This window comes from Mercenaria mercenaria, chromosome 16 (assembly GCF_021730395.1).
Source record: "Mercenaria mercenaria strain notata chromosome 16, MADL_Memer_1, whole genome shotgun sequence".
In the NCBI taxonomy this organism is placed as follows: domain Eukaryota; kingdom Metazoa; phylum Mollusca; class Bivalvia; order Venerida; family Veneridae; genus Mercenaria; species Mercenaria mercenaria.
In genome coordinates this window covers 72,900,353-72,923,241 of record NC_069376.1, presented here as the reverse complement: position 1 = coordinate 72,923,241, position 22,889 = coordinate 72,900,353, and the positions used below count along the sequence as shown (strand labels likewise).

The following is a 22,889-nucleotide window of genomic DNA, read 5'->3' as shown; positions in this document are numbered from 1 at the left end:
CTTCCAGGCAGCTTCATCGGTGCGCTGTTGATGTTGCTTTCCTTTCGAAGGATCTTTCAGGAGCTTCATACGGTGCAGATGTTGGTGTGTGCTTTCCACTTATGTACGATTCTTTCAAAGGAGCTTCATACGGTGCCACTGTTGATGTTTGCTTTCCACTTTCGTACGGACCTTTCTCAGGAGCTTCATGCGGTGTATATGTTTGTGTTTGCTTTCCATTTACGTACAATTCTTTCGCAGGAGCTTCATACGGTGCTGATGTTGATGTTTGATTTCCACTTATGTACGATTCTTTCGCCGGAGCTTCATACGGTGCCGCTGTTGATGTCTGCTTTCCACTTTCGTTAGGACCTTTCGCAGGAGCTTCATACGGTGCTGATGTTGGTGTGTGCTTTCCACTTATGTACGATTCTTTCAAAGGAGCTTCATACGGTGCTGATGTTGATGTTTGCTTTCCACTTACGTACGATTCTTTCACAGGAGCTTCATGCGGTGTATATGTTTGTGTTTGTTTTCCATTACGTACATTCTTTCCAGGAGCTCATACGTGTGATGTTGTGTTTGCTTCCATTATGTACGATCCTTTCGCAGGAGCTTCATACGGCGCCGCTAATGATGTTTGTTTTCCACTTTCGTACGTCCCTTTCTCAGGAGCTTCATACGGTGCAGATGTTGGTGTTTGTTTTCCACTTATGTACGATTCTTTCGCAGGAGCTTCATGCGGTGCCGCTGTTGATGTTTGCTTTCCACTTTCGTACGGACCTTTCTCAGGAGCTTCATACGGTGCTGAAGTTGGTGTTTGCTTTCCACTTTCATACGAACCTTTCGAATGGGCTTCATTCGGTGTAGAAGTAGGTGTTTGCTTTCCACTTACGTACGAATCCACAACAGCTACATAGCGGTGTATATGTTGGTGTTTGCTTTCCAATTACGTACGATTCTTTCGCAGGAGCTTCATACGGTGCTGATGTTGATGTTTGCTTTCCACTTACGTACGATTCTTCCGCAGGAGCTTCATGCGGTGTATATGTTGGTGTTTGCTTTCCACTTACGTACGATTCTTTCGCAGGAGCTTCATACGGTGTTATGTTGGTGTTTGCTTTCCACTTACGTACGACCCTTTTCAAGGAGCTTCATGGTAGTTATCATTGGTGTTTGCTTTCCACCTAACGTAACGATTCTTTCGCAAATGACTTCATAGGTGCTGAAATGTTATGTTTGCTTTCCACTTAGTACGATTCTTTCGCAGGAGCTTCATACGGTGCCGCTGTTGATGTTTGCTTTCCACTTTCATACGACCTTTCCAGGAGCTTCATACGGTGTGAGGTGTTGTGTTTGCTTTCCATTATGTACGAATTTTTCAACAGGAGCTTCATACGGTGCGATGTTGTGTTTGCTTTCCACTTACGTAACGATCTTTCACAGGAGCTTCATGCGGTGATATGTTGTGTGTTCGCTTTCCATTTACGTACAATTCTTTGCAGGAGCTTCATACGGTGCTGATTGTGTATGTTTGCTTGTCACTTCGATTATGTACGGACTTCCTCGCAGGAGCTTCATACGGGCGCTATTGTGTTTGTTTCCCCTTTCGTACGTCCCTTTCTCAAGAGCTTCATACGGTGCAGAATGTTGGTGTTTGTTTTCCACTTAGTACGAATTCTTTCGCAGGAGCTTATAGCGGTGCCAGCTGTTGATGTTTGCTTTCCACTTTCGTACGGACCTTTCTCAGGAGCTTCATACGGTGCTGATGTTGGTGTTTGCTTTCCACTTACGTACGATTCTTTCGCAGGAGCTTCATACGGTGTATATGTTGGTGTTTGCTTTCCACTTACGTACGATTCTTTCGCAGGAGCTTCATGCGGTGTATATGTTGGTGTTTGCTTTCCATTTACGTACGATTCTTTCGCAGGAACTTCATACGGTGTATATGTTGGTGTTTGCTTTCCACTTACGTACGATTCTTCCGCAGGAGCTTCATGCGGTGTATATGTTGGTGTTTGCTTTCCACTTACGTACGATTCTTTCGCAGGAGCTTCATACGGTGTATATGTTGGTGTTTGCTTTCCACTTACGTACGATTCTTTCGCAGGAGCTTCATGCGGTGTATATCTTGGTGTTTGCTTTCCACTTACGTACGATTCTTTCGCAAGACCTTCATACGGTGCTGATGTTGATGTTTGCTTTCCACTTATGTACGATTCTTTCGCAGGAGCTTCATACGGTGCCGCTGTTGATGTTTGCTTTCCACTTTCATACGGACCTTTCGCAGGAGCTTCATACGGTGCTGATGTTGGTGTTTGCTTTCCACTTATGTACGATTCTTTCGCAGGAGCTTCATACGGTGCCGCTGTTGATGTTTGCTTTCCACTTTCGTACGGACCTTTCTCAGGAGCTTCATACGGTGCTGATGTTGATGTTTGCTTTCCAGTTTCATACGGACCTTTCTCAGGAGCTTCATACGGTGCAGATGTTGGTGTTTGTTTTCCACTTACGTAACGACTTTTCAAAGGAACTTCATTCGGTGCAGACGTTGTTGTTTGCTTTCGACTTACGTAAGAATTCACAGCAGCTTCATACTGTGCAGATGATGGTGTTTGCTTTCCACTTACGAACAAACCTTTCACAGGAGCTTCATGCTGTGAAGATGTTGCTGTTTGCTTTCCACTTACGTACGAATTTTTCACAGGAGCTTGATACGGTGCAGATGTTGGTGTTTGTTTTCCACTTACGTACGAATCTTCCACAGTAGCTTCATACGGTGCATACGTTGGTGTTCGCTTTCCACTTACGTACGAACCTTTCTCAGGAGCTTCATACGGTGCAGAAATTGGTGTTTGCTTTCCACTTATGTACGAACCTTTCAAAGGAGCTTCATTCGTTGTACCAGCTGGTGTTAGCTTTCCACTTACGTACGAATCAACAGGAGCTTCATACGGTGCAGATGTTGGTGTTTGCTTTCCCCTTACGTACGAACCTTTCACAGGAGCTTCATACTGTGAAGATGTTGGTGTTTGCGTTCCACTTACGTAGGAATTTTTCACAGGGGCTTGATACGGTGCAGATGTTGGTGTTTGTTTTCCGCTTACTTTCGAATCATCCACAGGAGCTTCATATGGTGCAGACGATGGTGTTTGCTTTCCACTTACGTACGATTCTTCCGCAGCAGCTTCATGCGGTGCATATGTTGGTGTTTGTTTTCCACTTACGTACGATTCTTTCGCAAGAGCTTCATACGGTGCTGATGTTGGTGTTTGCTTTCCACTTTCGTACGAACCTTTCGCAGGAGCTTCATACGGTACAGATGTTGGTGTTTGTTTTCCACTTTCGTAACGATCTTTCAAAGGAACTTCATTCGGTGCAGAAGTTGGTGTTTGCTTTCGACTTACGTAAGAATTCACAGCAGCTTCATACGGTGCAGATTCTTGTGTTTGCTTTCCACTTACATACGAAACTTTAAAACGAGCGTCATACGGTAAAGATGTTGGTGTTTGCTTTCCACTTACGTACGAACCTTCCACACGAGCTTCATACGGTGCAGATGTTGGTGTTTGCTTTCCACTTACGTACGAATCTTTCACAGGAGCTTCATACGGTGCAGATGTTGGTGTTTGCTTACCACTTACGTACGCATATTCCGCAGTTGTTACGTATGGTGCAGATATATGTGTTTGCTTTCCACTTACGTACGATTCTTCCACAGGAGCTTCATATGGTGCATATGTTGCTGTTTGCTTTCCACTTACGTTCGATTCCTTCACAGGAGCTTCATACGGTGCATATGTTGGTGTTTGCTTTCCACTTACGTACGATGCTTTCGCAGGAGCTTCGTACGGTGCAGCTGTTGATGTTTGCTTTCCACTTACGTACGAACTTTTCACAGGAGCTTATACGGTGCAGATGTTGGTTTTGCTTTTCCACTTACGTTAACGAACCTATCCAAAGTAACTTCATTCGGTGCAGAATTGGTGTTTGCTTTCCACTTACGTACGATTCTCCAGAGCTTCATGCGGTGCATATGTTGGTGTTTGTTTTCCACTTACGTACGATTCTTTCACAGGCGGTACATACGGTGCTGATGTTGGTGTTTGCTTTCCACTTTCGTACGAATTTTTCACAGGAGCTTCATACGGTGGTCCAGTTTGAGTTTCCTTTCCACTTAAGTACGAATCAACAGGAGCTTCATACGGTGCAGAAGTTGGTGTTTCCTTTCCACTTACGAGGACTTCACAGAGCTTCATATGATGCAGATGTTGGTGTTTGCTTCCACTTACGTACGGAATTTCCAGCAGGGCTACATACGAGTAGATGTTGTGTTTGCTTTCTACTTACGTACGGATCTTCCACAGAGCTTCATACGGTGCAGATGTTGGTGTTTGCTTACCACTAACGTACGGATTTTCAGCATGGGCTACATACGGTGCTGATGTTGGTGTTTGCTTCATTTTCAGGTACGCATATTCACCAGGGGCTACATACGGTGCAGATGTTGGTGTTTGCTTTCCACTTACGTACGATTCTTCACAGGAGCTTCATTCGGTGCATATGTTGGTGTTTGCTTTCCACTTACGATACGATTCTTACAGGAGCTTCATCGGTCAGAAAAGACATGTCAGTGTTTGTTTCCACTTACGTACGATGTTTCGCAGGAAGCTTCAACGGTGCAGTGTTGTGTTTGCTTTCCACTTACGTACGATTCTTTAGCAGTAGCTTCATACGTGCAGCTCTTGGTGTTTGCTTTCCACTTACGTAACGAACTTTCCAAGGCAGCTTGCATCGGTGCAGATGTTGTTGTTTGCTTTCCACTTACGTAGACCCTTCAAAGGAGCTTCATTAGGAGCAGATGTTTGTTTGCTTTCCACTTAAATACGAACCTTTCACGTGAGCCTCATACGGTGAAGATGTTGGTGTTTGCTTTGCACTTACGTACGAACCTTCCACAGGAGATTCATACGGTGCATATGTTGGTGTTTGCTTTCCACTTACGAACGGATCTCCCTTAGGAGCTTCATAAGGTGCAGATTTTGGTGTTTGCTTACCACTCATGTACGGATCTTCAACAGGAGCTTCATATGGTGCAGTTGTTGGTGTTTGCTTCCCACTTACGTACGGACCTTCGGCAGGGGCTACATATGGTGAGATGTCTGCGATTGCTTTCCATTACGTACGAATTTTCACAAGGAGCTTCATACGTGCAGATGTTGGTAATGCTTTCCACTTACGTAGATTCTTTGCAGTCCTTCATCGGTGCAATGTTGTTTTCTTTCCATTACGTACGAATTTTCGGAAGGACCTTGATATGGGCATATGTTGTTGTTCGCTTTCCGCTTACGTACGATTCTTTCGCTGGAGTTTCATAGTGTGCATATATTGGTGCTTGCTTTCCACTTACGTATGATTCTTTTGTAGGAGCTTCATACGGTGCTGATGTTTGTGTTTGCTTTGTACTTACGTATGGATCTTTCGCAGAGACTTCATGCGGTACAGATTTTGGTGTTTGCTTTCCACTTACGTACGAATCTTTCGCAGACGCTTCATACGGTGCAGATGTTGGTGTTTGCTTTCCACTTACGTAACGACACTTTCAAGGGATTCATACGGTGCAGTAGTTGGTGTTTGCGTTCCACTTACGTACGATCTTTCACAGGAGCTTCATACGGTGCAGATTTTGGCGTTTGCTTTCGACTTACATACGAATCTTTTGCAGGAGCTTCATACGGTGCAGATGCTGGTGTTTTCTTTCCACTTACGTATGATCCTTTCGTAGGATCTTCATACAGTGCAGATGTTGGTGTTTGCTTTCCACTTACATATGAATCCTTCGCAGTAGCTTGATATGGTGCATAGTTGGTGTTTCCTTTCCACTTACGTAGAACCTTTCCAGGAGCTTATAGGTGCAGAAATTGGTGTTTGCTTTCCACTTACGTACGAATTTTCGAAGGAAGCTTCATTACGTTGCAGATGTGGTGTTTGCTTTCTACTTACGTACGAATTCAACGGGCTTCATACGGTGCAGATGTTGGTGTTTGCTTTCCACTTTCGTACGAATCTTTCTCAGTGGTTTCATACGTTGCAGATATTGGTGTTTGCTTTCCACTACTTACATACGGATTTTTCACAGGGGCTTGATACGGTGCAGATGTTGGTTTTTGCTTTCCACTTCTACTGTCGATCTTCACAGGGCTTCATACGGTGCAGATGTGGTGTTTGCTTTCCACTTCTACGTACGGATCTTCACAGGCTTCATACGGTGCAGATGTTGTGCTTTTTTCCACTTACATACGAACTTTCGCAGAAGCTTACATACGATGTAGATGTTGGTGTTCCTTTCCACTTCTACGAATCGTTCGCAGGAGCTTCATAGGTGCAGTGTAGGTGTTTGTTTCCTTTCGTAATGAATCTTTGCACCAACTTCATATAGCGCATACAGTGGGTTATGTTTACACTTCGAATGTATCTATTGCAGGACTTTAATGCACTCCGATCTTTGTTTGTTTCCATTGATGTATATAACATTCCTAGGTACTTATACGGTTAAGAATGTGGGTTTGTTTTCCATTTAGTATGAACCTAATCGCATTTCTTCGTATGGACTTGGTGGTCTTTTGCTTTGCATTACATACGAATTTGCTCAAGGCTTTTCATAATGCGCAGACTTTGGTGTTCATATGCACAGACTTTACGTCGATATTCCGTAGTTTTTACGAAAGCATTATAGGCGCTTGCTTTCATTGGTTACGATTTTCGCAGGACTTCATATGGTGCATATGTGGTGTTTGCTTATCCACTTAGTACGATTCTTCACAGGTTCATACGGTGCAGATGTTGGTGTTTGCTTTCCACTTACGTACGATGCTTTCGCAGGAGCTTCGTACGGTGCAGCTGTTGATGTTTGCTTTCCACTTACGTACGAACCTTTCACAGGAGCATCATACGGTGCAGATGTTGGTGTTTGCTTTCCACTTACGTAACGACCTTTCAAAGGAAGTTCATTCGGTGCAGAATTTGGTGTTTGCTTTCCACTTACGTACGAATCAACAGGAGCTTGATACGGTGCAGATGTTGGTGTTTCCTTTCCGCTTACGGACGGATCTTCCACAGGAGCTTCATATGATGCAGATGTTGGTGTTTGCTTACCACTTACGTACGGATTTCCAGCAGGGGATACATACGGTGTAGATGTTGATGTTTGCTTTCTACTTACGTACGGATCTTCCACTGGAGCTTCATACGGTGCAGATGTTGGTGTTTGCTTTCCACTAACGTACGGATTTTCAGAATGGGCTACATACGGTGCAGATGTTGGTGTTTGCTTCATTCTTAGGTACGGATATTCAGCAGGGGCTACATATGGAGTAGATGTTGGTGTTTCCTTTCCAGTTACGTACGAATTATTCAAAGGAGCTTCATACAGTGCAGACGTTGATGTTTGCTTTCCACTTACGTACGATTCTTTCACAGGAGCTTCATTCGGTGCAAATGTTGGTGTTTGCTTTCCACTTACATACGTTTCTTTAACAGGAGCTTCATTCGGTACAATGAAAAAGACCATGTCATGTGTTTGTTTTCCATTTACGTACGATGTTTTCGCAGAAGCTTCATCCGGTGCAGATGTTGGTGTTTGCTTTCCACTTACGTACGATTCTTTAGCAGTAGCTTCATACCGTGCAGCTCTTGGTGTTTGCTTTCCACTTACGTACGAACTTTTCGCAGCAGCTGCATACGGTGCAGATGTTGTTGTTTGCTTTCCACTTACGTACGACCCTTTTAAAGGAGCTTCATTAGGAGCAGATGTTGTTGTTTGCTTTCCACTTACGTACGAATCTTTCGGAGGAGTTTCATACGGTACATATGTTGGTGTTTGCTTTCCACTTACGTACGAATCTTTCATTGGGGTTTCATACGGTGCAGTAGTTGGTGTTTGCGCTCCACTTACGTGCGATTCTTTCACAGGAGCTTCATACGGTGCAGATTTTGGTGTTTGCTTTCCACTTACGTATGATCCTTTCGTAGGATCTTCATACGGTGCAGATGTTGGTGTTTGCTTTCCACTTACGTATGATCCTTTCGTAGGATCTTCATACGGTGCAGATGTTGGTGTTTCCTTTCCACTTACGTATGAACCTTTCACAGGAGCTTGATATGGTGCAGATGTTGGTGTTTGCTTTCCACTTACGTACGAATTTTTCGCGGAAGCTTCATACGGTGCAGATGTTGGTGTTTGCTTTCTACGTACGTACGAATCTTTCACAGGGGCTTCATACGGTGCAGATATTTGTGTTTGCTTTCCACTTTCGTACGAATCTTTCTCATTGGTTTCATACGTTGCAGATATTGGTGTTTGCTTTCCACTACTTACGTACGGATCTTTCACAGGGGCTTCATACGGTGCAGATGTTGGTGTTTGCTTTCTGCTTCTTACGTACGGATCTTTCACAGGGGCTTCATACGGTGCAGATGTTGGTGTTTGCTTTCCACTTCTTACGTACGGATCTTTCACAGGGGCTTCATACGGTGCAGATGTTAGTGTTTCATTTCCACTTACGTACGAACCTTTCGCAGGAGCTTCATACGAAGTAGATGTTGGTGTTACCTTTCCACTTACATACGAATCTTTCACAGGAGCTTCATATGGTGCAGTGGTAGGTGTTTGCTTTCCTTTTTCGTATGAATCTTTTGCACCATCTTCATATAGCGCATACATGGGTTTATGTTTTACACTTGCGAATGTATCTATTGCAGGTACTTTATATTGCACTCCCGTCTTTGTTTGTTTTCCATTGATGTATATATCATTCCTAGGTACTTTATACGGTTTAGATATGAGGGTTTGTTTTCCATTTATGTATGGACCAATCGCATTTTCTTCGTATGGCTCTGACGTGGTCTTTTGCTTTGCATTTACATATGAATCTGCTACAGGCTTTTCATAATGCGCAGACTTTGGTGATTCATATGGCACAGACGTTGTACCTTGCTTTGCATTTCCGTATGAATCTTTCGAAAGCATTTCATATGGCGCTCTCGTCCTTTCTTGTTTTCTGTTTACGTACAAATTTTTCGCAGGTACTTTAATTGGAGCTGATGTGGATGTTTGCTTTGAACTCATATATGAAGCTTCCACAGGTTTTTCATAGTGTGCAGACTTTGGGGGTTCATATGGTGCAGTCGTCGCTGTTTGTTTTTTATTTACATATGAATCTTTCACAGGAGCTTCATATGGCACAGACGTTGATGTTTGCTTTCCATTTACATATGAATCTTTTATACCATCTTCATACAGCGCATACGTGTGCTTATGTTTTACATTTGCGTATGTATCTACTGTTGCAGGTACGTCATATTGCGCAATCGTCTTTGTTGGTTTTCCATTGATGTTTATATCAGTTGCAGGTACTTTATACGCTTTAGATATGGGAGTGTGTTTTCCATTTACGTACGGACCAGTTGCATGTACTTCATATGGCTCTGACGTGGTCTTTTGCTTTGCATTTACATACGAATTTGCTGCAGGCTTTTCATAATATGCAGACGTTGGTGACTGATATGGCACAGACGTTATACTTTGCTTTGCATTTCTATATAAATCTTTTGAAGGCACTTCATATTGCGCTCTCGTCTTTGTTTGTTTTCCACTGATGTATATATCATTTGCAGGTACTTTATACGGTTTAGATGTGGGTGTTTGTTTTCCATTTACGTACGGATCAGTCGCATGTACTTCATATGGCTCTGACGAGGTCTTATGCTTTGGATTTACATATGAATCTGCTACAAGCTTTTCATACTGCGCAGACTTTGGTTGTTCATATCGCACAGACGTTATACTTTGCTTTGCATTTCTGTATAAATCTTTTGAAGGCACTTCATATTGCGCTCTCGTCTTCGTTTGTTTTCCATTGATGTGTATCTCATTTGCAGGTACTTTATACGGTTTAGATGTGGGCGTTTGTTTTCCATTTACGTACGGATCAGTCGCATGTACTTCATATGGCTCTGATGAGGTCTTATGCTTTGGATTTACATATGAATCTGCTAAAGGCTTTTCATATTGCGCAGACTTTGGTTGTTCATATGGCACAGACGTTGTACCTTGCTTTGCATTTCCGTATGAATCTTTTGAATGCACTTCATATTGCGCTTTCGTCTTTTCTGGTTTACTACTTACGTAGAAATTTGTCGCAGGTACTTTAATTGGAGCTGATTCGTATGTTTGCTTTGAATGTACATTTGAGTCTGCCACAGGTTTTTCATAGTGTGCAGACTTTGGGGGTACAAATGGCGCCGTCGTCAGTGTTTGTTTTTTATTTACATATGAACCTATCGCTTTATATGGTGCAGATGTTGGGGTTTGCTTATGATTTACGTATGAATCTTTTACAGCATCTTCATACGGCGCATACGTGGGTTTATGTTTTACATTTACGTATGTATCTGTTTCAGACAATTCATACTGCGCTCTCGTTTTTGTTTGTTTTTGATTTACGTATACATCATTTGCAGGTGCTTTATATGGTTTAGACGTGAATGTTTGTTTTCCATTTACGTACAAATCTAGTTCATATGGCACAGACTTCGTACCTTGTTTCACATTTCCGTATGAATATTCCGATTGCACTTCATACTGCGATCTCGTCTTTGTTTGTTTTCCATTTTCGTATGATAGATCTTTCGCAGGTTCTTTGTATGGTATAGCTGTAGGTGTTTCTTTTGCATTTACGTGTGAATTTTTTACGGCATCTTCATATGGTGCATACGTGGATTTATGTTGTACGTTTGCGTATGTGTCTGTTACAAGTGTTTCAAATTGCTTTTTCGTCTTTGCTTGTTTTTCATTTACGTATGAATCTTTTACAGCATCTTCATTCGGAGCATGCGTTGGTTTATGTTTCACTTTTAAGTATGTTTCCCTTGCAGGCAATTCATAGGACAAAGACGTCGTTGTTTGTTTTGTATTTACGTATGAATTTGCTGCAGGTATTTCATATGGTGCAGATGTCGATGTTTGGTATGTTCCTGGCAAAGCAGTCGCTGAAATACATTTGAACGTATTATATGGTCATTGCTTGATCTAGATTGCTACGTATTTTACCTCATACAAATATCGTCAACTTCAGGATCTTGAAAGATTAATTAATAGGCCAGGATCTTATTAAATCTCACTTAGGTAAGTATCTGTTTTCTTTGTTTTACCTGCTTTATTTTATTATTATCTACCACTTAGTATAAAATATAGACTGTCTTTAAGTAATGAAATTAAACGTTGGTTTCGTTGTCCCGTCTCATCCAATGTTCGTGCGAGGAAAGTGTTATTACACTAGAAAATTAGAAGAGAATGCGGTAAAGTGCATTTTGCCCAAAGCTGTGTTGGGGACATTCTACTTATTCTTATAATGTATGAATGTTATTACTCTAAACTTAAATGAATAAATCAGTGTTAAGGTGACGTGTAAATATTTATTAGATAGGTGCGCCTAACTGCATACAAGTGCCTAACTGCATACAAGTGCATAAACGTATCTCGAACAAATAGAGCTGACATAGCATTAGTAAACAGTAAAACAAGCAACAAATGAAAGTACTTTTGTTATCACAATAAGGTTTCATTTCGTTTACTTATTTTGTAACAGTTCTTTTCTACATATCATTTAGAGAAAATATATTCTAGTATGATTAGGTTTATATTTGTTTTTTCTTTGTCTTGCATGGTATTTTTATGAGAAATATTTTAACATGCGCATTTCCTAATGAAACTAAAATGTCAACAACATTTCTTTAAATTTCCAGAACCTCCCTTATTGGATGACCTTTGCTCTCTGCAATAAAGTTACACTATAACTGATAATTACATCTCAGTGGCGCAGATCAATAATATGAAATTAGGCGCTGCCTATCTGACGGGAAAACCTAGTCATACAGAATCTTATTTTTGCATTCATTTTTCTTTTTGATGGATATTTATGTACTTTAGATACTAATAAAACATCTTATACTACCTCTTCCTTGTTAATATATGAAAGATTTACTGCACTTTAAAATGAGTGCCTTAAAAATTAATTACTTTCAAGGAAAACTCATTCATAAAACAGAACAAAAATTCTATGCAACAAGTTTGTTGTACATTTGAATGAACCTCGCGTGAATTCATTATTTCTACGCGGAAAATACAGAACAAAAATAAACTTTTCGTGATTTTGAAACATTATAATTAACAAATCTGGTTAACAGTTGATTGACTGATAAATAATTACAGATGACAAGAAAGTTACATATACTAGTAACTGAGAATTACATCTCAGTGGCGCAGATCAATAATATGAAATTAGGCGCTGCCTATCTGACGGGAAAACCTAGTCATACAGAATCTTATTTCTGCATTCATTTTTCTTTTTGATATTTTCAGTTTTGACAGTTTTGCTCTTCAGCCTTTTGTTATGTAAATTATGAACAAAGGCAAATGTTTGGAATAAATGAACAAGATCAAATCATTTCTTCAAATGTGTCAAGACTAGACTGACGACGGAAAAATCGTTGAAGGCACAGAATCTAGTCCCAAAATGCATCAGAGGCCACTAGTCCAGTATCTACAGTCGGCGAGATGGGCCCCAACGATCATGCCTTTGCTGTCAATTCGTTTCTCTAATACAATTGTCTGAATCCGTGAATGCAAAGTTTCTTTTCAGTTCATGTACACGTAACAAATAGTTTTAAAAATACATATTAATCCTGTGTAACGTCACATTTATGGTATCAGCGCATTTAGATTATGTGGGTGCAACATCAAATCAGACGTGACAGTATTTATACTTAATAGCAAACTTAGAAAAATTCTTTTAAAACTTATCTTTGTAAAGAGAAAATGGACATCACAATTAATAAAAAACCAGTGTGAATTTAGTTGCTATCTAAAAGGCAGAGTTCTCTTGATAAACCAACAGTGCCCCATAAAAATAAAAGAAGTTGTGTTAACATTAATGGCAATACCTGGTATTACAGATTCTTTGTATGAAGTTTGATGTTCTATTAAGTTATTAAAACAATGTCAATTGTTTGCATTAATGATAATCCATAATTCCTGAATGTAATACCAGTTTGTTATGATTCTTAGACTACTATAAAATTAAAGCTCAATTTGGCATGTTTTTTTATTCTATTAAAGAATATAAGATTCTTTTACTGGTTGTAGTGCAGATGGGAATATCCGGCCTGAAGGGAAACTGTCTAGTTCCAGTTTTGTTTTATCAGCTGCAGCGTAATGTTACGATTTTTTGATAAAATAACGTTTTTTTGAATAAAGAAATATACTATCAGGAACAAAGAGGAACTGTCAAGGTATTGGATTTTTATTCCGTATTATGAAATAAAGTATAAATTATTACATAAATCTTCTACAAAAATGTAGTTCGTTTTACGTCATTTGCAGCACGACAGTCATCTGACAAATATACTGGACATATAGCAAAAAAAAAATGCATATGTGGGGATTCGAACTCCGGACCTCGCGCATGTGTAGCATGCATGCTAACCACTGGACCACGGAGGACTATGACATATAATGTTATAAAATTATGTATATAAATAAATTTTGTTACGCCAGTGTGTCTAGATTTGTTTTACATTGGCACTTTTTGTAATTACTCGCTTTTGGATTTGCAGTTGGATACTCCTGTACATTCTTCATATCATCAAAAACGAAGTTTATGTGCCTGTTTATTTTGCAGTTCAACTCAGTAAATGTTGCACCACGCACAGTCTCGGTCAAAGTTTGATAAACACAAAATTTTGATTTTTTAAACATGTATAAGCTGCATAGATGTGTATAATAGATAGAAACATTTTTGAAAAGTTTTGGTGTAAGATTTAATTTCTAGATGATGTTACATGTTACTTTGAGTCAAACAGGCATAATAATACAATAGCACGTAACATCAGTGCAGTCGTGTATCAAGCTGTTAGTTAAAGTAAAGTTAGGTTGTAAAATGATATTCTAAAATTTACATTCGCCCTATTCTTTTCCGTTGAAAATTATGACGCTCATTTTGTATGAACAGCAAAAGAAATGGCGCGAAATTTACGTCATCGCTGCTTAGTGATAACCGACCGCTGTTTTGACGACGTCCGCGTTTAGTCAGGGAGAACGTTCCTTATAGGTCAGAGACCACCAATTCAAAAAAGTACAGGGAACTTACTGGGAATGAGGTAAGTGTATACCTGGGAATAAGGTAACGTCTGTGCGTTCTGATTGGTCAGTCATGTAAACAAACCCAGGAAGTGATTATTTTTTCAAAATTGATATTTTTTCACTGCATTTACAGTATTTTATTATACATTTTGACAAAATTTGCTACATTTTATGTGTATTGGAAAAAAGTTTTATCAAACGAATTTCTCCCGCCATGTCAATGATGTAAACAGGGGGTCATCTCATTCACACGAAAATTACTTAAATAAAGTATCACTATTCATATGTTTTTCGTCCGATATTTTGGTAGAACTAAGATAGTTCTTGAAAAACTTGTAATTAGATATACATGTTTCGATGTATGGAAGGCCGTACACGCCATAATGTTACAATGTAAGTCTATGGGAAAACAATTGGTGGTCTCTAACCTATATGACGTCGCAGTTGTTCCGTGCACATTGTGAACAGAATGGGCCGGAAGCTGATTTTAATGTTAAATGCCACAAAATATGTGCAATTTATAATATTATCTTGTTTACAAATAGAAAGGAAATATAATGTAAATATAAGAAATGAAACTATTTTTTTCGGTGTTCATGCGAAATGAACGACAGAATAGGATCGGCAAATTAAACATGACACGCTAGCGCGGTTCATGGATTTGCCGATCCTATTCTGTCGTTCATTTCGCATGAACAACGAAAAAAAAATCATTTGATTTCTAAAATGAAAAGGCTTAAGAACACATTTTATAAGTCTCGGACCTTTCAAATTCGGCCAAAGTTGATTTGGGGTCCATTCTTTGATCAGACTGGACCAGGATCAGCATATCCAAAACGTTCACCAACATCTTCTTGTTTAACCACGTTTTTTCCCTGATTCTGCATGTCAGAAACCAGCGGAAAACAAACGGTTTTTATGCAAGACTTGGCATTTTTGTTTTCTTTACGTATCTTGGCTGGCGTGAACGCGATGATAGAACATCCGCCGTTTCAAAACTTGAAAATTATTTTCAGGAGGTGAATATTTATGTACTTTAGATACTAATAAAACATCTTATACTACCTCTTCCTTGTTAATATATGACAGATTTACTGCACTTTAAAATGAGTGCCTTAAAAATTAATTACTTTCAAGGAAAACTCATTCATAAAACAGAACAAAAATTCTATGCAACAAGTTTGTTGTACATTTGAATGAACCTCGCGTGAATTCATTATTTCTACGCGGAAAATACAGAACAAAAATAAACTTTTCGTGATTTTGAAACATTATAATTAACAAATCTGGTTAACAGTTGATTGACTGATAAATAATTACAGATGACAAGAAAGATATAAATGTGACTGAACATTGTAACATGACAGTTTTGAATAGAATATCGTCCTACTTATTAATCAATCAAGTTAATTGTTTGTTTTTATGTATTCATCATCAGCCAAACTGCATATAGTATTTTATAATCAATCAGTTATCGTATAGGGACAATATAGCTACTGTATTTGTGGTGCCCTATTCATACCCCGTTTAAGAAAGAATCATCCGTATATCGCATGTTTTAATTGAAATAAAAAGCAGACATCCTAATAAGTCTGAGCATGTCTTACCGCAGTCAGAGTGAAACCAAATAGATTTAATTCACTGACCTTGACATTTTCTTGCTTTATATCCATAAACTCAAGAGGCATTGATGAAAAGTGTTGATATAAATAGTTTCCTCATAGAATCAATCATTTAAATTGCCTGTTTTGTCTGTCTATCATCAGACAATTTGTTTGACTATAGTAGTTTGTAATGAATAAAATACAGACCAGATGCCATTTGCCATTTATCGTGCTATTTTCTACTACATTATCAAGGAAAATGAGACCGTGATCTAATAACACCAAGAACATATCAGTCCTTAATTAAAATGAATTAAAATCAATTTAAGCACTGAGCAACCAAAATACAATCAGAGCCATGCGGCACAATTCATTCAATGTAAGAACTGATACTGTTAAACTGTAGGGATAGCGCATGTTTTTTCGTGTTATAACATCTGTAGAATCCCGAGGGAATGGTTGGTACCCGAGCCCGACAGAGGTTACTATGGCCATAAATAACTTGCCTTTATTTTACATAACCATACAGGAGATCTAGAAGTATGGCTGAATGACACGAATGGAAAAATGTAAAATGAGGGTTGTCTGCAATATATCAAGTTTTAAGGAGCAGGATATATGCATATAGCATACTGTTGAAGAGGAATACAATTATAATACTGTACATTCCAATGTTATTGTGTGTTTTGTTGTTGTTGTTGTTGTAACCTGTGACCGCCACCAACTTACACCTCAAATTATGTACAAAATACTATGTTATACTTACTGTTACAGTTCCTTTCATCAGATTTATCTGGACAATCGTTTTCACCATCACAAATCCAGCGATTGGTGATGCATTTACCATAGCCACATGAGAAATATCCGATGGCACAAGCTCTCGCTGAAATGGATAAATGTATAGACAGTACTGTAGATTTCGAAATTTATTATCTTGACCTACATTTCTCAATTTTTATTGTGTTGGAACTTTATCGTGATACCACTAATTGCTGATTTCACACCAGATTTGAAATAAGTGTTATGAAAATTTATATTAGGCGAAATATGAACGAGATCGCAAAAGTTATCAAAACTTAATTTTCGCAAATATTTCCTAATTTACAGTAATATAGATGAGGCTGATGACATTTATTTAGTAAGGTTTTTACGTCATACCGTTGACTAATTTAGGTCATTATGGGAACTTTTGTAGGAAGACCTATGTATCACTCTCGAATGAGGTTTATGCAATATTGATATAATTCAGTTGAACATTTCTAGGTACGGCTAATCGAATTCTATTGCGTTTCTAACGTCGCAGCAGCGTTGTTTGTGTCGTGTGGCGGGCCTTACTTTCAACCAGGACTGTTATAGTAATACGGATCGTTCAGCACGACTTTTATGTCGTGTTATTGGTACTGTTTAGTTTCTCAGCTTGAACATTTCGGCCTGAGTGGTTCTAATACTCCCGCTTTCATAGCTTTGGGTATTGTATAATCACCCCTTGGATATTGTGCCTGCTTTTTAATTTTGTCTTTTAGCAGTTCCTGTGATATGCAGGCTCCGTAAACTCAGATCCCCTTTCTAAATTTCAGTATGTTTAGTTCTGTCCGTTATTTTCTCGTTTAGTGCAAACCCATTATCTTAAGTGGGTACCATACGCCGCTTTTCATTGAATTACACGCTAGTGTATCACTGAAGGTTCCATGTGCACCGCCGTATGAACAGCGGATGTCTCTAAATTGCTTTTTGTACTTGTAGCATGTGTAGCTGAACGCGGGGCTAGAGGGCGTGGATGGTAGCGTGCATTTCCACTACCGTCCATGAACAGGCCCTGCAACATTTTCGTTTTTGTCGTGTTGGGCAACCTGCGGAGTTTCCACTTTTTCTATTCTATTGTCGCCTCATATACAGAATGCCTAAAACTTAAGGAATAATTTGAATTCAGTTTTTATTTACAACTCTGTTATAAAAGTGAGTGTTTATAAATTTCAATCTGTTCAACACAAATCTGAAGGCGAACATTACATTTATTAAAAACATAGTGAAATAAATACTTACTGGTGCAGTTAAATTCGTCGGAATTGTCGCGACAATCTCTAACTCCGTCGCATACCCAAAGGTCTGGTATACACTCGTTACTTTTGCATTTGAACCTGTTTGCACCACAATTCCTAACTGAAAATAAGATGAACATCTTCAATACGTTTGGAATGGAAGGGGTATTGTATAAGGTCACGGTGCTTGACCATTCTCCAATACTAGTCATTCAAAAATAAATTGGACCCACCATTTCATAAGATGATTAAAGGTTATTAGATTTGTTTTGAGAAATATGCTTCTTTGAATGCAGGCTACAACCTTTCACAACAGCATTATGGTGTAAATGTGAAATGTCAACTTTAAAGTTCTGTGATAATTATAATATTAATAACCATCATAGCTATTGTTACTGTTACGACATTTCTGTTCATAAAATATAACTACCTGTCTATTTGCATAAATTAAAGCTTTAAGTAAAACAATAAAAGACAGCTTGGGCCAAAATCGTGTTAACAATTGTCAATAATTTAAGCAGCACTGTATATAATTTTCTGTAATATACGTTCTAATCTAGGGTTTTTATTAATTAATATTCATTGACCCTATGCACTGGTAGATTATTATATAATCCTATAAATGAAACACTGTGACGTTGAACTCTACAACAAGTATAACGGTAGGGAATTAATATTTTATTATAATGTAGAAATAAAAATTTTATTAGTATAATTCATAAATCAAGAAGTACTGTGTAATTCAGAATTTACCGGTGCAATTCAGAATCAGCATTTACAGACGTAACTTGCCGGTACAATTCAGAATTCGAGGTTTACCGGTGTAACTTGCAGGTGCAATTCAGAAATCAATATTTACCGGTGCACTTCAATTCGTCAGAATGGTCATGACAGTCGTTTTCCCCGTCACATCTCCACCCGCCTGGAATACACTTATTGTCGTTGCATTTGAACTGGTCAGCTCTGCATGTTTTAACTGTAAAAGACATAAAATATGTATTAATTTTGTGGTGTTTCGTCATAGCCATGACGTAATGCAAATGACAGAAGTTTTGTCCTTTCAAAATCATTAAAAACTTCAACTTCAAAATCAAATATGGGATATATTTATTTGATAAACACTGGTATTAAACTTCGTATAATGTGTTTTTTCTTACTGCAGCCATTTACAGTAAGGAATATGTTTAATTGTCAAAAAAGAAACATGCTATTTGATAATTCTTTCTAAAAAAAAAACTCTTAGTATTTCATTTCTTTCGTTTTTGTAAAGACTATTTTTCATGTTCCAAATTCTGCGTTTGGTGCGGCTACAAGCACGGGTAAATGGTGCGTTTGTTTTTAATTAAAATGACAGCGAACTTATCCTGTGTGTAGCATGTAACACACTTTCATACTACTGGGTAAACTGAAACTGAAATCTCTTCGATACAACTCCATACTTTTAGCTGAGGTCACCTTTCTGTTACTTCCCTTTTAAAAATGTCAATAGTTTACCACAGGATGATCCTCTACCAACAAAGCCAAGGGTAACAAGTTTGATAAAACAACATGGCAACATTAGTCATGTGTTAATGAAAATAATCAATGTATTTTCCTATTTGTTTGTTTATTTATTTTTGCAAATTGTCTTAAAACTAAGTTGTGCATACCCTGTATTGCCACAATATATGTGATCTCTGACGTATAAAAAATATACAGAAGTATGAAAGGAATTTTAGTTCTAGGCAACAACATAGGCTAGAAGTTTGTACATGTGGTCAAGATTTATTATTGTTATAATTATTATTAGTAGTAGTAGTATACCAGATTTATATAGCGCCCTTTTCATGATAAACACGTTCAAAGGCGCTTTACATATAGCAAACGCAGCCACACAGGGCGCGAAATTCATCCTCTACTAGTACAGACACAGAGCGATCTGACCAGATGGACAGAGTGAGATAAATCCCCCAGAACAGATAGAGTTAAAGCCTCATAATGCCATTGCTTACAATGTGGCTGCCACATTTTTTGTTATGAATATAAAATATGTCTCTTTCTTATTAAGGACGTATGCTAGAATTTGGTGCGAAAATTTTCCCAATAACAGAATTTCTTCAAACTTGGATATTGAAGGACAATCATCTAAGAAACAAAAAAATGCAATAAAAATCATAGGTCACGATCGAAAAAGAGTTATTGCCCTTGAAAACGCATTTCCCCCAAAATGACGTTTTCAAGGGCAGATAACTCTTTTTCGATCGGTGACTATGATTTTTTTGCATTTTTGTTTCTTAGATGATTGTCCTTCAATATCCAAAGTTCAAGAAATTTGTTATTGGAAAATTTTCGCCCATCTCATATACAGGGAATTCTAGCGTACGCCTTTAAACCTTATATTTTTATAATCATTTTCTGATGTATTTGCCTAAGGTTTGGATATTGATAAACACAGTAGAAAATATTACTGAATCCATTGTCTATGATTATTGATCTACCTGCATATATTCAGTATTGATTTTCTAACCATAATATTATGCATAATATCTATTTGGATAGCTGCTTTATCTATTTTTACGATAAAATGTGAAGCCTTATGGAACTTTAAAATGTCTTACCAGTTAGCTTAGTCTTTGGTGTCACTCCGGTCTTTGACAAAGGAATATAGTCATGTCCTGGCTGGTTACTTTCATACTGACTAGGATTCTTCAATATGTCATATAACACACCTCCATTTGTATTTTCACAGAGCAATAACGCAAAAAGTGTGTAAGAAATTACCTCCCTTTTATGCATTTTATTACGTCGAGTAGTTAGCTTATTTAACTTTACTTATTTAATTGAACTATAAAGGATTTATTCTCGGCAATTGTCATCTCCTTGACGGATTAATATATAAGATATGTCCTCAAATGTTCATAACATTACCGCGTCGCAAGTATTTATACAGATTTATATTTATACCACACCTTTATTTTTAAAAAAATCATTATACAAAACACAACTATCATTCATCTATTTTCAGTGATGATTTTAATTTGGACAGTTTTATAACTCTGCATATGCATAATTTGCATGATTTAATGATTGATTCACAACGCCTTCTATTTAGCTGAATATTCAATTTCTTTTGATGAACCATTATAATGCGACGAGGAGTTTGTGAGAATGTATACTAAAAGAACACAAACGGAACGTTTCCATAAATCCTTAATACCTCCTGATTCTGGCAAAGGATTCAATCCGGCTTTCTTTAGCTCTTATTTGAATCTTACTTTTTTTATGAAAAAGTTTCTTACTTTGCATTATACTGTAACATGATCAGGGAAAAGCCCGGTGAAAAATGGAAACAAATCTAGACATTTTAGCAGGCATTGATCGATAATTACCATTTTAAATATGTCAAATGGAAACCCGATAAAACGTCGACAGACCAAATATCGACACAACATTTTATCGACACGACAGCACAACAATACGACAAAACATTGATACAGCATTTCATCGGCACAACAGAACATCAACACGATGAAACATAGACACAACATCTCATCGACATGACACATCAACCCGACAAAACATCGACACAACTTTTAATCCACACGACAGCACATCAACTCGACAAAATATCGATCGACACAACATCTCATCGACATGACAGCACATAAATCCGACAAAACATCGACACAACTTTTAATCCACACGACAGCACATCAACTCGACAAAATATCGATCGACACAACATTTCATCGACACGACAGCACATCAACACGACAAAACATAGAAAAGAACAATGACAGAATATCGCATTGACTCAGATGTTTACCTAAATGCTCTAAGACTGTGTTCTTGTTCATTCTGAAAATCAGGAAAGTATGCATTTTTTGGCAAAATAATCTGTTTTGTTGTGACCATCAGCTAAAGATATACCAAAAGATGTTATTGTGGATGCTTTCTTAATCGTTTGAAATTTCTAATATAGCTTAAAAAGTAGCGATATTTCTTCAAATTAAACGCAGATGGAGGTGTAAACTTTTCACTTTCGACGCCCCAATCATTTCAAAACGAAAACGAAATATTTTATGGGCACAAAAAAACGTTATTGAATTATTTTCAACGAACACAGCAAGAAAACAAGAACTAAAATTACTTGCTTGAATATTTCAATTAACTGCCTAATGACTGTCTTTGTAATATTTCCTGTAAGTTAATTAATCAAGGTGGAGTATATTTCGCATTAAAATCAATCACATTTCCATGTTGTTTGATTATTTTCACAGCCATGTTGCATGTGTTACTATAACGGGCCAAATGAAGTTTTAAAATGATTTGTTTACCTTCTTTGGTGATGGTGTGTTACCTTTCCTGAGAATATATTGCCAATGTTTCTTCATAATACTTCTATTTTTTAATAAAAAATTAACTTCAAAAAGAAAATTTTCCAATATACTAGTATAACATCCTTTCATCTTTTCAACGAAAATCCAAGCAGAAAATAATGAGTGATGATAAATGCAGTTGATTTTGATTGTTGCAGTGCTTGTACTTAAGAAACCGTTGAATACGTATCTTGTTCTGTATATATAATTTTATAGGATGCTATATTGCGCAATATTAATTTGGAGGCAGTAAACAGTTTTCTGAGATTCTCGGCCTAGAGTCGCCTACCTAACTTTCAAAACCTCACACAAAAGTCTGTAACCACACATCTGAAATAAAGATATTGCAACATTAACATCACTGTATGTCTACCGTTACAAACCATCTGCAATACATCTCTAATATCTAGTTTTCTGTTTACAAGACCTGAATTTTGTGCTCCCCGGTCGCGGAAAATGATGACGAAAAAAGCTAAATTTGCCAATTTTTAAATCGCTGCAGAAAATTCCCTGCAAATGATAGCCCCAATTGCTACACTGTTCCATACTCCAGTAACACTGTAAAATCTGAAAATAAGCTCAAATATATGTGCCATCCGTACCGTTTCTTCACTATTCCAGTTTTCCTGAGGCCACTGCTAAAATGACAACCCCACTTTAAGCTAGCTCAGAGGAAGCATGTATACGCTCCAGCAAGTCATTACGTCTT

General features: G+C 38.0%; 1 protein-coding gene across 1 annotated transcript; it reads right to left on the bottom strand.

Annotated features, from left to right (window-relative positions):
* Window positions 1-13: 13 nt before the first annotated feature.
* LOC123540776 (mucin-5AC-like) lies at window positions 14-22,195 on the bottom strand. Its single transcript, XM_053526032.1, has 12 exons — window positions 22,139-22,195; window positions 20,420-20,507; window positions 18,682-18,798; window positions 17,827-17,943; window positions 16,550-16,666; window positions 6,793-11,028; window positions 5,633-5,884; window positions 4,872-5,123; window positions 3,989-4,291; window positions 1,655-3,838; window positions 548-891; window positions 14-451 (listed from the first exon to the last, which is right to left on the bottom strand). The coding sequence occupies exons 1-12, from the start codon at window positions 22,193-22,195 to the stop codon at window positions 14-16; spliced, it is 8,505 nt and encodes a 2,834-aa protein (XP_053382007.1).
* Window positions 22,196-22,889: the final 694 nt, after the last annotated feature.

Bases quoted from the DNA above. Each gene is read 5' to 3' on its own strand.
- LOC123540776 (XM_053526032.1), bottom strand. From the start codon at position 22,195: ATGAAGAAACATTGGCAATATATTCTCAGGAAAGGTAACACACCATCA. The intron at 18,799-20,419 runs GTAAGACATTTT...TGTCTTTTACAG, and splicing joins ACCAAAGACTAAGCTAACTG to TTAAAACATGCAGAGCTGAC. The intron at 17,944-18,681 runs GTAAATATTGAT...TCTTATTTTCAG, and splicing joins TGACGAATTGAAGTGCACCG to TTAGGAATTGTGGTGCAAAC.